At 40.2% G+C, this 14,830-nt stretch overlaps 1 protein-coding gene across 1 annotated transcript in view; it reads right to left on the minus strand.

Moving 5' to 3' along the window:
* Nucleotides 1–14,830, minus strand: part of Pappa2 (pappalysin 2) — a 246,201-nt gene that overhangs the window by 58,226 nt on the left and 173,145 nt on the right. Inside the window, exons 15-16 of the mRNA XM_005363933.2 lie at nucleotides 14,382–14,559; nucleotides 13,474–13,687 (exon numbers count right to left, since the gene is read on the minus strand). Coding sequence (XP_005363990.1) covers nucleotides 13,474–13,687; nucleotides 14,382–14,559 — 392 coding nt within the window. The remainder of the gene's footprint in view (nucleotides 1–13,473; nucleotides 13,688–14,381; nucleotides 14,560–14,830) is intronic.

Consider the following 14,830-nt stretch of genomic DNA (forward strand, 5'->3'; position numbering starts at 1 on the left):
CCAGTGCCATTGTCCTTGGCTTCTCAGCAGCCCTCATTGTCCGCCATATTCAGAGAGTCCGGGTTTATCCCCTGCTTTTCGAGTCACAATCCAGCTGGCATTGGTGAGCTCCCAATAGATCAGTCCCACTGTCTCCACCACCGAAGGCTTTTTCAAAAGTCATATTTATGTTCCCTTGGAGAAAAGTAAGAGTATGGTTTCTGGGTCCAAGAGAATTATCATATCTTTGCCAATCCAGAGCATCTGTTGTCTACAGTGGGGAGTCCCTCAGAAATAACATCAACAGAAAGAGATATGGAAGTGTGAGGTACTAGTTTGTGCACGGTAAGAACTCTTATTCCTTAGTTCTTGGTTACCACATCTCTGCATGTATTCAGACTTCCTCCACACAACGAATGACATCACTATCTATTTTGTTGCTCGAACTTGAAACACAGGAGACATCGTTGGTTGCACTCTCTCAATCTTCTGTTTTCCCCAACCCCATCTGGTCTCACACAATCCATCAGCAAGCCCTGTGAGGTCCTTCACGCAGGTATTCCTGGAGCTTGTCCCAGTTCCTCAGCATCTCTGTAGACCAAAGCCACTCTCTTATATTTCAGCTAGATGTTCCACTTTTCTGTACCCTTTCATACCCTGTCAGCAAGCACTAATTAGAGGAAATTTTCATAAAAATGAATAAATTATGTTGTATCATTTCCTGTGCAAAGCATTTCATTTGTTTCTGGCCACAAAACAAAATATTTGAATTCATTAAAGTCCAAATGCTTCCTATTAGCCTGCAAGGTCCTGTATTACATGACTGCATTCTCTTTTATACCGTGCACCCAGCTAGTCATGTTTTTAAATGCACTTATCTACTCTGGGATGAGAATTACAAGTGCAGCATAAGATCGTTGCTGCCACGGGGACTCAGATGCCACTCTTCCACCTTGTGGTGCTGTTCTTCTAATTAAATCCCTCTCTTCCTATCTTTGAACAGTTTTATCACCAAGAGAGCCCTCTGTCACTTTAAGAACCAGCATCCTTGCTGCGTTCACAGAGTGCATGCACTGTAATTATCTTGTTTATTTTCTATTTGTTTATTAATATACTTGCTTCTGTGATGTCTGTTTACTCCTACCTGGGCCTTATTTGCCATGATAGCTTCAATACCCAGCATTATGTCTGGTTCATATTAGGTGTTAATAGGTTTTTGTTCAGGAGATGTGTGAATATTTACTTTATAGCTGAAATGCCATTAGAAATTCCATTAATTAACTTGGCATTATCACACTGATCAATGTATTGTGATGACCGAACACTAATGCCCATATTGCAATCTGAAAAGACCTATGGTCCTGCAAAGGAGCAGATAAAGGAATTAATTCCTTACTTGTGTATTTGCCACTGACCTATGCTAAATAAGAAATGTAAACAGAGAAGACAATTACATTGTTTCTATTACAGAACAACAGCCCAAAGTATTAATTGGTTCAATTTTGTTGCATGACACATGCTCAGTTTTCCAAACTGAATTACATAGACTAGATTCTCTCTTCAGAATACTCTGGGTCCTTACTACCCACAGAGTGGTACCTAGAACAGCAGTATTACAATCAGAATATGGAAACTTGTTACTAATAAATACAAGGATATATCCCAGATTGACTAAATAAGAATCTAAAGTTCTCCAAGCTATTCCCATGCATTTTAAAGTTGGAGAAGAGAAGATCAAGGCCACTTTGAGAGACAAAGTCTTCAACCCCACCCCAAAGAATATTATAGCAATTCCAAACTCCACACCAGTTTTCATTTTAACAAACTGCAGGCCTGGCTTCTCAAGCCAATATTTTTAAAGAGCTGTGACCAGTCCACAGCTGATCATAGTTGCTCCGTCCTGTGTAATATCAGACCTCTAGATGTCCTGTCCCAGAGAACAGAACCACTAGTATAGTCCACTTAAATGCATTGGCTTTGGGCAAGTGTTTCTCCTCTGAGTAAGAAACAAACGAGAGTGTCTTTTATTAAGTACCCCTAGGTAAAGTGGAGCCTCTGTCAGCATAAAGATCCTAGTAAAGCCTAGACGGGGATGAACTGTTTGTTCTGTGTCAAGGCCTGATGCTCTGCTTCTGTCTTTGCTAATAGCTTAGGTTCCCAGGCTGGTAGGTGCAGGAACACCCTCTCCGTGAGCCAAAACATCTTCAAGCTTATGATAACTTCTCCATCCTTTCTCACTAGATCCCTCAGGATTTCTAATTTTTAGGGTCAATGGTACTTAATCTTTTCTTCTGTTATGTTTATGGCCCACTTTGCTACAGCTGATGGAATTTTTCATGTAGAACATGCTTGGGTTCCCCAAACCTGAGCTATCTCTTGTGATTTAAATCTAAATGCATACAATTATTACAGTTATTCCGATTCCTCATATCTGTTCCCATTGGTGCATGTCTGAAGAACTAGAAATCACACTGAAAGGCAAGGATTAATGAAACCTAAAATATGAAGACATTTAGTAGGAACCTTTGGTCTTTACCATTTTTGCATCATCTACCTGTATATTCATATGTTCGTTTCCACATTCATTGGACAATTATTCATTGAGCATCATTATATGTGTATATATATATATATATATATATTACATTGGGTCCCACAGCTTGGTATGGTAATAATGCCAGAATAATAATTTACAGGAGCCCTGTCTTGTTCACTGTTCTATTGCTGTGAAGAGACACCATGACCAAGGCAACTTATTTAATCGGGTGCTTGCTTACAGTCTCAGAGGTTTAGTCCAGTGTCATCATCATAGGGAGCATGGCAGTATACAAGCATACAGACAGGCATTGGAGAAGTAACTGAGACCTTCACATTTTGGTTCATAGGCAGAGAGAGAGAAAGAGACTAGACCTTATGTGGGTTTCTGAAACCTCAAAGCCGCCCGCACCCAGTGACACACTTCCTCCAACAAAGCCACACCTCCTTTCAAATTGCATGAAAGAGCTCTACTCCCTGGTGAATAATCATTCAAATATATGAGCCCACAGGTGCCATTATTATTCAAACTTACAGCCCTAAGAGGAAGCTACCAGGAGACATGAAGTATATAAGGAAAGAGATTCTTTGAGGTATGTTTGCTTGCTCCAGAAAGAGAAGGATGGGTAGACTAAAGGAACATGCATGGAAGATCCAAGAGGTACTGATGGAGAGAATCTACAACCACTAATTTACCAAACCAGCATAATTCCCAGCAACAACATATTAGCAGATAAGCATAGTCTTCACCCATCATCAAGGAAACTTCCTTTGCACCAAATAGAAAACCACAACTAAGCAAAATACAAAGTTGTAGAACCCAGTATCTCATTGCTAACCTTTAGGGAACATTGCAGAAGAGAGAAAGAAGATTGTAAGAGCCAGAGGAACTGGGAATTTGCTGTGAGATTGGGTATTCTAGTGATATCAGAAGCTGCACCCATAAACTCTCACCAGCATGACTGCACCAATATAAACTGAACAACCAGAACATGCCAAATGAGACAGAGAGAAGTCCATGAGGCATGAGCCCTGCATAGAGAACTGCAGGCAATGGAGGAAGGCTGAGAATGGGAACGGTAGCCTTTCCCTGGGAAGAGCAAAGAGCACATCTACTAGATGCCCAGTGGCAAATGGTCATCCCTGAGAACATATGTAGATAGTATTATAGAGACTGATCAGATTCTACTCATGAATGTGGTGTGTGTGTGTGTGTGTGTGTGTGTGTGTGTGTGTGTGTTGTGTATGTGGTGTATATGTGTACAATAACAATTAGTGAAAAATAAGCCATAAATTTGAAAAAGAATAGTGAGGAGTATTTAGAGGGAGTAAAGGGAAGAAAAAAATATAATTAAATTATCTCAAAGTAAAAAAAAAAAAATCCCAGAGGTATAAAGATGAATCGTTAGTGATCTTGGCTAGTTATAAGAGAAGCATGCCTCCCTCTTTCTTCTCTCTCTCTCTCCCTCTCCCTCCTTCCCTTCCCCCTCTCTTTCTCCATCTATCCATCTATCCATCCATACATCCATACATATATACATGTATACATATATAACTCAGATAATGGGGAAAGCCTGCTGTGAGTCCAAGAAGACATTTTTTTCAGGAATGATAAAAAAAAACTGTATATACTCATTTTTGAAGACAGCTTATCTCATTTATTGCTAATTATTTTCTTATCTTCAAAAGTTTCAGTACAAAATCTTCTTCAGACTCCTCCTGGCATCTCTATAGGTCTGCCTCTGTCAATCTGTCTGTTCAACTACAGACAGGGGTGACAGTAAGTACTCATAATAAACAGATACTTTCAAAACACGGCCACACCTTTGCCTGTGGCTTCACCTGATGAGCCACTTTCTGTCACTCTTGCTCCTTCAGAAAGTAAAGGGCTTTTGACAATCCCCTGTCTAGAAGCCATAGCAACAATAAGATCTGAGTTACTGATGTGTAACATGAGCATCAGGGAAGCCATAGGTACCTGTGGATTGGAAGGTGGACAGGAATGCCTACGCATGCCACTTGCCTGTTCTATCATGCCTGGATATGGATGAGAGGAGAGAATTAGTTAACACTCTCTGTGTCAGATATTTTCCATGTAAAAAACAAGAGTTGGAATGCATTGAGATAGGAGACAACTTCCTGAACAGAATGGCAATAGCACAGGCACTGAAGTCGACAACTGATAGAATTCATGAAACTGAAAAGCTTCTGTAAGGTAAAGGACATCAACAATAGTACAAAATGGCAGCCTACAGAATGGGAAAAGATTTTCACCAACTCCACATCTGACAGAGGGCTAATATTGAAAATATGTAAAGAACTCAAAAAACTAGACACCAATAACCCAAATAATCCAATTTTAAAAATAGTGTATCAATTTAAACAGAGAATCTCACATGGCTGAGAAACTCTAAAGAAATGCTCCACATCCTTAGCCATCAGGGAAATGCAAATCAAAATGTCTTTGAGATTCCATCTTATGCCTGTCAGAATGACTAAGATCAAAAACATAAATGACAGCTCATGCTGGTGAGGATGTGGAGGAAGGAGAACACTCCTCCATTGCTGGTGGGAGTGCAAAATTGTACAGCAACTTTGGAAATCAATATGGAGATTCCTCAGAAAATTGAAACTTGATGGGCCTCAAGACCTACACTACTCCTGGGCATATACCCAAAGGATGCTACATCCTACTAAAATATATGAACTATGTTCATGGCAACTTTATTTATAATAGCCAGTGTAGCATGAATTCTAATTGAACCGAGTAGAATTCACTCTACAAGTCGGCAATTGGAAACAACCTGTAAGTCCTTTGACCAAAGAATGAACAAAGAAAATGTGGTATATGTACACAATTACTCAGCTGTTAAATAAAAAGATATCATGAAATTTGAAGGCACATGGGTGGAGCTAGAAAAAAATCATCCTAAGTGAGATATTGCAGTCCCGGAAAGACAAACATGGCATGTTCTCACCTATAAGTGGGTATTAGTAGTTAAATAAAGAATAATCATGCTACAATCCACAGACCCAGAGAGGCTAAATAACAATGAAAGCTCAAGGGGGGATTCATGGATCTCCCTGTGAAGGATAAATAGAATTTATTTCACAGGTAGACTGGGGGCAGGTGGAACAAAAGCAGGAGGGACAGGGGCTGAGGGAGAGAGGACTGGAAGAGATTACTGGAATTAGTAATTAGAGCGGCATTTGGGAGACAACGTAAAAATCTAGTGCAATGGACACTCACTAGAAACTATAAGGGTGACCCTAATGTAGATTCCTGATAATGGGGGATATGGAGCCTGAACCTGCCATCTTCTGTAACCAGGCCAGGTTTCTAGTGCAGGAATTGGGACATCAACCCAGCCACACAACCTTTGACCTTTTTTCTGTCTGCAGGATGTTCTGGGTAAGGGTAGCACAGAACTTGTGGCAGTGGCCAACCAATGACTGGGTCAAGGTGAGCCCCATGCCATGAGAGGAAGACCATGCCTGACACTGTGTTGATGCCCAGGAACCAAATGCTGGACGGCCCAGACCTAGGATTGAACCAAAAATGACTGACAAAAAAAGAGAAAGGTCAATGAAATGATTCTTAATGATATTCTGCTATACTATAGCCCAATTATCTTCAGAGAGGCTTTATCCAACAACTGATGGGAACAGATGCAAAGACCCACATCCAAACATTAGGCAGAACCAAGGAAGGAAGGGAGGAATGACTATAGAAGCCAGAGGGGCCAAGGTCATGATAAGAACACGGCCCACAGAATCAACTAAGTGGGGATCATAGAGGCTTACATTCCCTGAAGGGTCAATCATTGATTCTATATGGGTCTGGGCTAGGTCTTCTGCTTACACATTATGAATGTGTAGCTGAGTTTTCTTGTGGGACTCCTAACAGTGGGAGTGGCATTGTCTCTGACTCTTTTGACTGCTCTTGGAACCCTTTACCTCCTACTAGATTGCCTCACACAGCCTTGATAGGAGGGCATGTGCTTCGTCTTATTGTAACTTGTTCAATTGATTGTAACCATATTCAATTGATATCCCCAGGATGCCTTCTCTTTTCTGAAAGAAAACAGAGGGGGAGTAGGTCTGGAGGAAAGTGAAAGGGACTGGGAGGAGAGCAGGGAGGTGAAAATTATCAGGATGTAATATATGAGAGAAATTTTTTTTTTAAAAAAAGCAAGAGATGGACAGTTCAGTCACAGTGGCCTCCAGGATGCACTGAATGATCACTGTCACTAAGTGTGACAGAATGAGTCAAAACAGAGGCTATAGAAGCAGATAACTAGTGTTAAAACTGTAGCTTTGGTTCTTAATAAGCCTCTGACCTGAAATCAATTACTTTGCCTCTCTTGTTCTCAGTTTTCCTTTTTGAAAAAAAATGGAGATCACACATTTCTCCCATTATTTGAAGAAACCACGTAACACAATGAAGAGTATCTGCTAAGTGGCCCAAATGACTAGCAAGTGCTAATGACCTAAGTGTGTGCATATGTCCGCAATCCACTCCGTATTCTTACCATACTTAATTCTTCATATTATTGTCCCACCCAGAATCCCCTAGGGGATCATTCATGAATCAGTCTGGCCTGCCCTGACCCCAGTTGTTAGAGAACAAGGCAAGGTCACTACCAAAATGCTCACCCACCCAAAGTAAGAGTTAGTAGGGCCAGAAAAGCAATCAGGACAAGCCAAAGGCAGATGAGAAACAACACTGGGGTATGAAGTTGCATGTCACTGAAAGTCTCACTGCTTTATCTGTTAAAAGTAAGCATTGTTTATACTTAGTTTTTGCAATTAATATAAAAATTGGCAGTTGATACAGAACAGCAAACTTTACAGTAAGATGCCCCTTGCTTGGGACTAAGGTCACAGGAACATTTACAAGTCCAGCAAGTATTCTTGTAAGCAAAAGCCGAAGCATCAGCTGCCAGTCCTGTAAATCCTGAGGCAGGAGTTGGCCCATGCCCAGATGTGTATTTGAGTGGCCAAAGCTTACAGCAGAGGTTCAGTCACTTTGAAGCCAAAAGAAGCTGTAATAAATTAGTTTAAGGCTCACATGATACTACAATGGCAAGAGAATTGAGGATTCTAAGGATAAACTTTGAATGTATTTACTATAAACACTAATTATAAAGCCAGACAGAGACTTAATGGAAAGAAAACAAATTTCTATGTCTTACAGATGCACGAGTGTACACAGAGATTACAGTGCTGTTCTTACTTGGAAAAGTAAAAACAGCTAGCACATGTGTGTGCATACACACACACATACAGAAAGAAAGAGAGTTATAACCTATTGTATATGCAATGTTATGATATATTGTTTTATACATCAGATATATTACTGTTTTGAAAGGTTGTAAATCTAGCATATTTAAGGAATTTTAATATTGTTTCTCTTCACATTGGCAGTTTATTGGTCAAGTTTTCCTATTGCAGATCATGGTAGAATGAAATTTGTTGAAACTCAGAAAGATGTAGAGAGTCAAATATAACTCAAGGTAAGACCTCCATGCCATGCCATGGCCCCTCTTCCTCCAGGCCAGACTGATTTTATGCTACACTAATTTTGAAGTGTGACAGGCACTCTATTACTATTCTATTTCCACTTACTTTCTCCCACATGCAATTTTACTGTTTCATGCTTCACTTTCATGTCATGAAGCCTGCAGAAAAGGTTCTGGTTAGGGGAGGGAAATGTACAGTTTTAGCTCAACAAACTTTATTTCGGTGTGTGTGTGTTTTTTTTTTTTTTTTTTTTTTTTTTTTTTTTTTGGTTTTCTCGAGACAGGGTTTCTCTGTGGTTTTGGAGCCTGTCCTGGAACTAGCTCTGTAGACCAGGCTGGTCTCGAACTCACAGAGATCCGCCTGCCTCTGCCTCCCTAGTGCTGGGATTCAAGGCGTGCGCCACCACCGCCCAGCTCGGTGTGTGTTTCTTATAAGGACAGGAAAATGCACCTTCCTTCCTGGTTACTGAAGAACTGTCTCTAGAATGACAATTCTAATCTTTTTGGCCTCTAGGCTGTTTTGGGGGATATAGAAATTATAGAAGGAAAAGAATGGTCACTGATTAAATACCAAACATCTAAAAAACTCCTTGTTACAAAATAGTATTCTCACTTAACACCTCAGCAGGGCATCTTACTTACCAAGAGTTACTGTGTTAGGGAAACCAGGATGTTGGTGGTCGTAGTGATGACAGCGATGATTATAGGTGGTAGAAATAATGATGACAGTGGAGATGACAGTCATGATGCTATTCATGATAGTCACAACAGTGGTGGTTGTAATGGTTATAATGGTGGCTGTAATGATGGTGGTAATAGTTGATCCAGTGGTGACCATGGTAACAGAGAAGTTGTGGGAGTAGTGATTAATGAGTGCAAATAGCAGAAGGCATTGCTAAGCCAGGAAAATATAACCAGAAACCGTGTCAGCTTTTTGTCTTTAATCATTTCATCTTCACAAAACTTTCCAATGCTCCTATTGGTTCTATCTTGTGATTTAGAATAGTGATAGTCTACTCTAACAATAGTAGAGTGGTACCCTGTTCAAGAAAAAAAACTACTAAGCAAGCAGAGTTGCCATTCAAGATTGAGTCTCACCAAGCCCATGCCCTGTCATGAGATAAAACTTGACTGCAGAAACATCTTTTAGTAGTTTTGACTCAATTATCTTCTTTAACACTCTTAGGGTTCTCACAAGTCTACAAATCTAAAGAGGAAAATATTTCAGCATTCCATTTTCAAGTGACATCTACATCCAGTCCTGTGGGTTGTGAATGAGGAAAGACCAACCAAACCCAGCTAACAATGATTTGATGTGGGATTCCCTTCTGTATGCTGTAAATATGTTTTATTATATTGGTTAATAAAGAAGCCATTTAAGCTTTGGCTGTTCGATCAGACTAAGTTCTTTGGGAAGTACTATAAGATTACCCAAAGTATTTCCTACTTAATTCATGTAGTACAGTACTTGTGTTTATAATAAACCTTGAATTTTTGGTATTAACAAACTATACATTACTTTTCTTGATGGTAGTATACCAAGGTCTTAGCCCATCATATTTGCTCTAATGACAGGAAACACAATGCAAACTTTTAGCACTAGAAATAATTTAGAAGTTTATTTTACAAACATGAAAAAAGAGACCAGAAGAAAATGAAGGTATTTGCTCATGATTAAAAATATTATTGGGCCAGACCATAGTGTTAAGATGGCTTTAATCTCAATGTGGCCATTTATTGGCCAAATGATCACATAACTTTTAGTCTGTTTTGTTTTTGTAATGGGAGATAATAATATACAGCATACACATATAATAGATAATAATATATAATATATCTAATGCATATATATATCAATTTATATACTACATTAACACAAGACATTGTACTAACATTTCATAATAAAATATATTATTGGCACAAGAAATATATGGAGTTAAGTAGCCAAAATTCTTAGTTCTCATAACACATAGCAAGGAATCATTATCACCTCCATGGTTCTTATCCAAACAACAGAAGAGTTCCCTGGACTTAACTGTTTCATTTGCTGTTATACCAAGTGGTTGGTCCTTCTTTGTATATAGAGAAGGCTCAAATACATACCTAGTTTCTACCTCCCCTCAGATTCTTCCCACGGGTTAGACTGGACAATGCACAATTGAAGGTGTTCACTACCACCCAACATAAGCAATCACAATGTGAAGCCTACAGTCTCTATCTTCAGTTGCGTTTGTAGAACATTTGTGTGTGTGTGTGTGTGTGTGTGTGTGTGTGTGTGTGTGTGTGCGCGCACGCACTTTGGAAAAGTTGAAATCATGAGAAATACTCACATAGGATAACTATTTACTACTACTTTGAGAAGATCTGACTTCTACACTACCTTATGGATATATGTTGATGAATGATGGAGAAGAGAGACTGTCAAGCAAAGTTAGAAGGCCAGAATGATCTAAAATTAAGTTAATTAGGACTTCTAATGAGGTTAACCTAACCTTCACACAGAAGGATAATGTGTAATGAGAAAAAAGTGCCCATGGGAGTAAAAGAGAATGGAGACTATAATATGGTCTTTGGTTAAAATATAATGCAGACACATTTATTTTAGCTTTCCTGGAAGTCACATGAATGAAATAGCAGAGAAGTGATTAATGGTGGTATGCAGGTGGAAGAAATGGCTAGACAAAGATGAAAAGAGCATAAAATTGTGCGGATTATTCACTGAGAAAGGGTGATAAGTCCTAAAACTTTGTAATCATTACTGATTCATGGGATTACAATTCTGTTTATATTTTCTCTATTATCTTTAAAAATAAGTAATATAAAAATTATATGCAAAAGTCCACCATGTAAAAGGACAATACATTTTTTTTAAGATATGGGTTGTTCATCTACTTATTCATTGCCAAAATTCCACTGTGCATATTGTTCTAACAAGGGCAACGTTTCCTGTAGGTCAGTGCACAATGAATAACAAATGAAATCAAGGAAATTTTCAAAATTCTAGTGCCTAGATCACACACACAGAAATTCTGGTATATAGATGTGCCTTGATTTAGGTGGAGGCAAATTGTTAATAACTTGCTGTTAATTGACTAATGAGACAGCACAAGACACCACAGAGTCCTATGTGCTGTGCAGGCTTCAGGGTCCACCAGCATCACAGGGCAGAGAGATGTTCAGATTCCAAATGATTTAGTGTAGACTGTCCTTTGTGCTTTCAGGTCTTTGGAGGACCAGGCAGAGGGAAGAAACTGGGGAAGGAAACTGAGAAGAGACAGAAAGAAAGAAGAAAAATCGGGGCAAGAGGTCAATGGAGCTGAAAAAGAATGGTTTCAGGAAACAGTGTGTGGTTATTGTGTCCTAACATGAAACCTGCTAAGTCTTTAGAAGTGTTTAATATTTTTTTTGTTTGTTGCCTTTGTTTTTATTTTGGCCTTTTTGTCTTATTTTTCTTTGCTATTTGTAGAACTAATGTAATGTTGCTCAGGATGCCTTTGAACTTGCTACGTAGCTAAGGATGCCTTTGAACTCCTGATCATTTGGCCTTCACCTCACAAGTACTGGAGATGTCAGGAAAGTGCTACTATCCATGGTTTTTGATTCTGTCTTTGAGGTGTCACTGCCCAGGTATGGTGTCTTGGTCTTTATTATTAAATAACAAGGCACAGGGCAAGCAGAATGGAGTGAAATTACAGCAGAGGGGGAGTCCAGAAGCCAGAGTCAGCCCTTGAGTGTGTTTCTTTTGTACGAACATATCTCACACAATCAAGAAGGGAATACATTCAGCTGAAATTTATATAGTTGTTTCTTTCTTTAAAAAATAATAACAGACCAGCTCTTGGGAGACTGAGGTGGAAGGATTGCTCTGAGTTCAAAGTAAGCCTGGGCTATAGAGTATGACCTTGTCTCAAAAACCCAAAGCAAAATAAATGAATAAGAAATATGAAGCAACACTTAGCGTAGTATATGCACTGAACTTCATAACATATAGAATATTTTCAGTACATTGTCCAAACAAAGCCATAGAAATGATGCGTCCCCTTCCCATTGTGAATACAAAACTGAAGACGTGTGGATATACTGGATTGCTCACTACCATGCAAACCTGAGTCCTCCAGCAGCTGTGCCCAATTGCCCCCGCCCCACCCCGACACTACTTCATACCACTACGTAAAATCACCCTGTGTGTATTTTCTTGGAGTTGTGTTTCCTGCCTGTTTTTCTCAGTTCCTTCTCTTCTGAAGTGTACATCCTAAGAAGAATTTTAGGGCCCCATCTGTCCAGCTTTGGGCTTCTTCCACACGAGTAAAAACAAGGCAGACATAGTTCACTGGGTAAACACAAGTGGCAGGCGACAGTGATTTATGCTCACCTTGCAAACTTCTGATTACCAATTCGTCGCCTGCTATATAAACAGGTGTAAACTAAGATTTAATCAGTTTACACAGCATGGTAAATAATTTAATCTCTCCTTAGCAGGGTGCTTGCAAACGTAAATGTTCAAGACCAAACTGACGGTGACGTTCTGGTCTAAGTGTCCACTTTCTCAGCCAGAAAATCTGCCCCCACAAATGCGTCTCAAGTACCCCTGCCCAGAAATAGGAATGTGGGAGGCAGAAAATCCAGAATCCCCCATGGAAACCTCATTTTCCTGACATAAAGCTTAGCTAGGAGCTCAGAGAAATGGCTGTTGTCTCTCATCCTTTAACTCTCCCATCCTCAAATGTTCTGTTCTTTCTTCTCCACTGCGCATGTCAGCCATCTCTCCGCTCCTTAGTCATTCCTGAGCACATTGTCCTGCCACTTCCCTGCCACCCTCACACAATGCTCCTGGAAGAAAAAGCAGAATGATGGAAATAACAATGGAGATAGCTAAAGGTGTTGTATTCTGTTAAAAAAAAACTCAGAGTCTTATTTAATGCGTACTCATTCAAGAAGCCCCTTTATCAATTCTGTAGGTGGTTGTTTATTATCCCATTTTCCAGTTAAGATAATTGAGGCAGAGAAAGAAACTTTCCACACATGACATATGTAATAAACACCCCAGGCCTCAGCTAGGTTCATCTCCATAGGCCTCAGCTTTGAGTTCTCCTAATAAAATTGTGCAGACATTGAGCTGGGCTCTGACAGCCTAAATAATATTCAGGAGGCACATCATTTAAACTCTAAGGAAAATGAGAAGCCAGTTTCCCCCCACAAAAGCACCTACCTGAGCCTATGGAATCTCTCATGGGAGACAGTGCCTTTATAGGAAACACCTGCACCCCGGTCTGCCTTGATGGAAGAGTGTGTTTGTGTAGGTATAGAGAAATTACACAGAAAAAATGAACACAATAAACAGTGGGTATCCCAGAAAGAAAGGATCTGCAATTTGCCATGAGGGAATAGAGCACGGCGCAAGGCAAGGAAACAATGAGACCAAATCCATGACACTTACTTCCTTCCTTGACTCCTTGCGCTCTCCATCACATAGTAGCCCGGCTTGCACTCATATCTGCAGATGGTGCCCACATCATGGCTGCCCTCTAAGCAACGCGGCAGAAGCAAATTGGCATTTGGAATAACTGGAGGAGCGTCACATTCCAACTTGCAGTAGACTTCAGGGAGAGACCAGAGTCCATCTTCCAGACAGGTCAGCCACGGGCTCAGTCCTGACTCCAGGAAAGAGAATCACATGATGCTCAGAACAGAGAGCACATGGACAAAGAACAAAAAACTAGGTAACGAACAGATGCACTGACTCTCAAGTGCCATTATTCTTTGTTGAGCAGTGTCTCTAAAATCTCCCATCAAATGCTGACCTATGGTCCGCCTAGGCCACGTGTCACTGTGTGGCATCCTGAAGGCTGAGAGGTCTAGACAAAGAGCATGTGGTGGTCATTTAGAGCCTGGTCCAGCACCTCTTCATCTCAAGTAGCCACAGCCACAACCCGGGATACATCGTGTTACTGTGTTCTCCTAATTTACAAAATAAAAGAAATCATATCTACTACAGGATGTCTATGGGAATTAAAAATTAACAGCGTGTACCTCTGTTGTTAATGTTATCAGGACAATTATGCTTATTGGCTTTATTCTGAGAACGCACATAAAAACAAGAAACAAACACTAGATTTCATTCATTATTAATGACACCCAAATCCAGGACATCTCTACACATTTCAGGAACAATAACAACAACAACAGCAAAAATCGTGGTATCTGAGGGGATTTTGCGTTATCTGAAGATGTCAGAAAATAGCAATTTCGAAGCAAACATGAGTGAAAGAACAGTACAAAAGTCCCCCGACAGAGTGAGGGAATGAAAAGGGCTCACATTCAGTTCCCTCGTTGGCCCAACGATACCTTGGAGTTTGGCTGGTGGAACACACGAGATGGAACAACGTTTCAGGAAGTCAGTACCCTCCAAGCAAGAGAAGTTTGCATAGTTCACCAAGGATGCTTCGGGGACACCACAGTCAACACGCACGCAGTTCACATCCTTGTCCCAGTAGCCCGAGGAACAAGTCAGGAGAATCTCTCTCTAGAAACAGAATTTCCTTCTGTCAACGTCACATAGAATGACTATCAATCAGATTTGCTTCCTGGCTTTGGAATAGTCCCAGTGGTCATTTGTGTGACCATTCTGCCTTTGTCCTTTCCTGTGACTCACTGCTTGGGCGGGGGGATACTGATGGGGAGAGCCTGTTTGTACCAGGAAATCACTGGGGCACTGCTCTTCCAAGCCATGTCTCTAGGCTGCCCTTTCCTCACTCTGACCTATCTCTTTTTTTTTTTTTTTTTTTTTTTTTTTT

The sequence above is a fragment of the Microtus ochrogaster genome (assembly GCF_000317375.1).
Source record: "Microtus ochrogaster isolate Prairie Vole_2 chromosome 6 unlocalized genomic scaffold, MicOch1.0 chr6_random_2, whole genome shotgun sequence".
Taxonomy (NCBI): Eukaryota; Metazoa; Chordata; class Mammalia; order Rodentia; family Cricetidae; genus Microtus; species Microtus ochrogaster.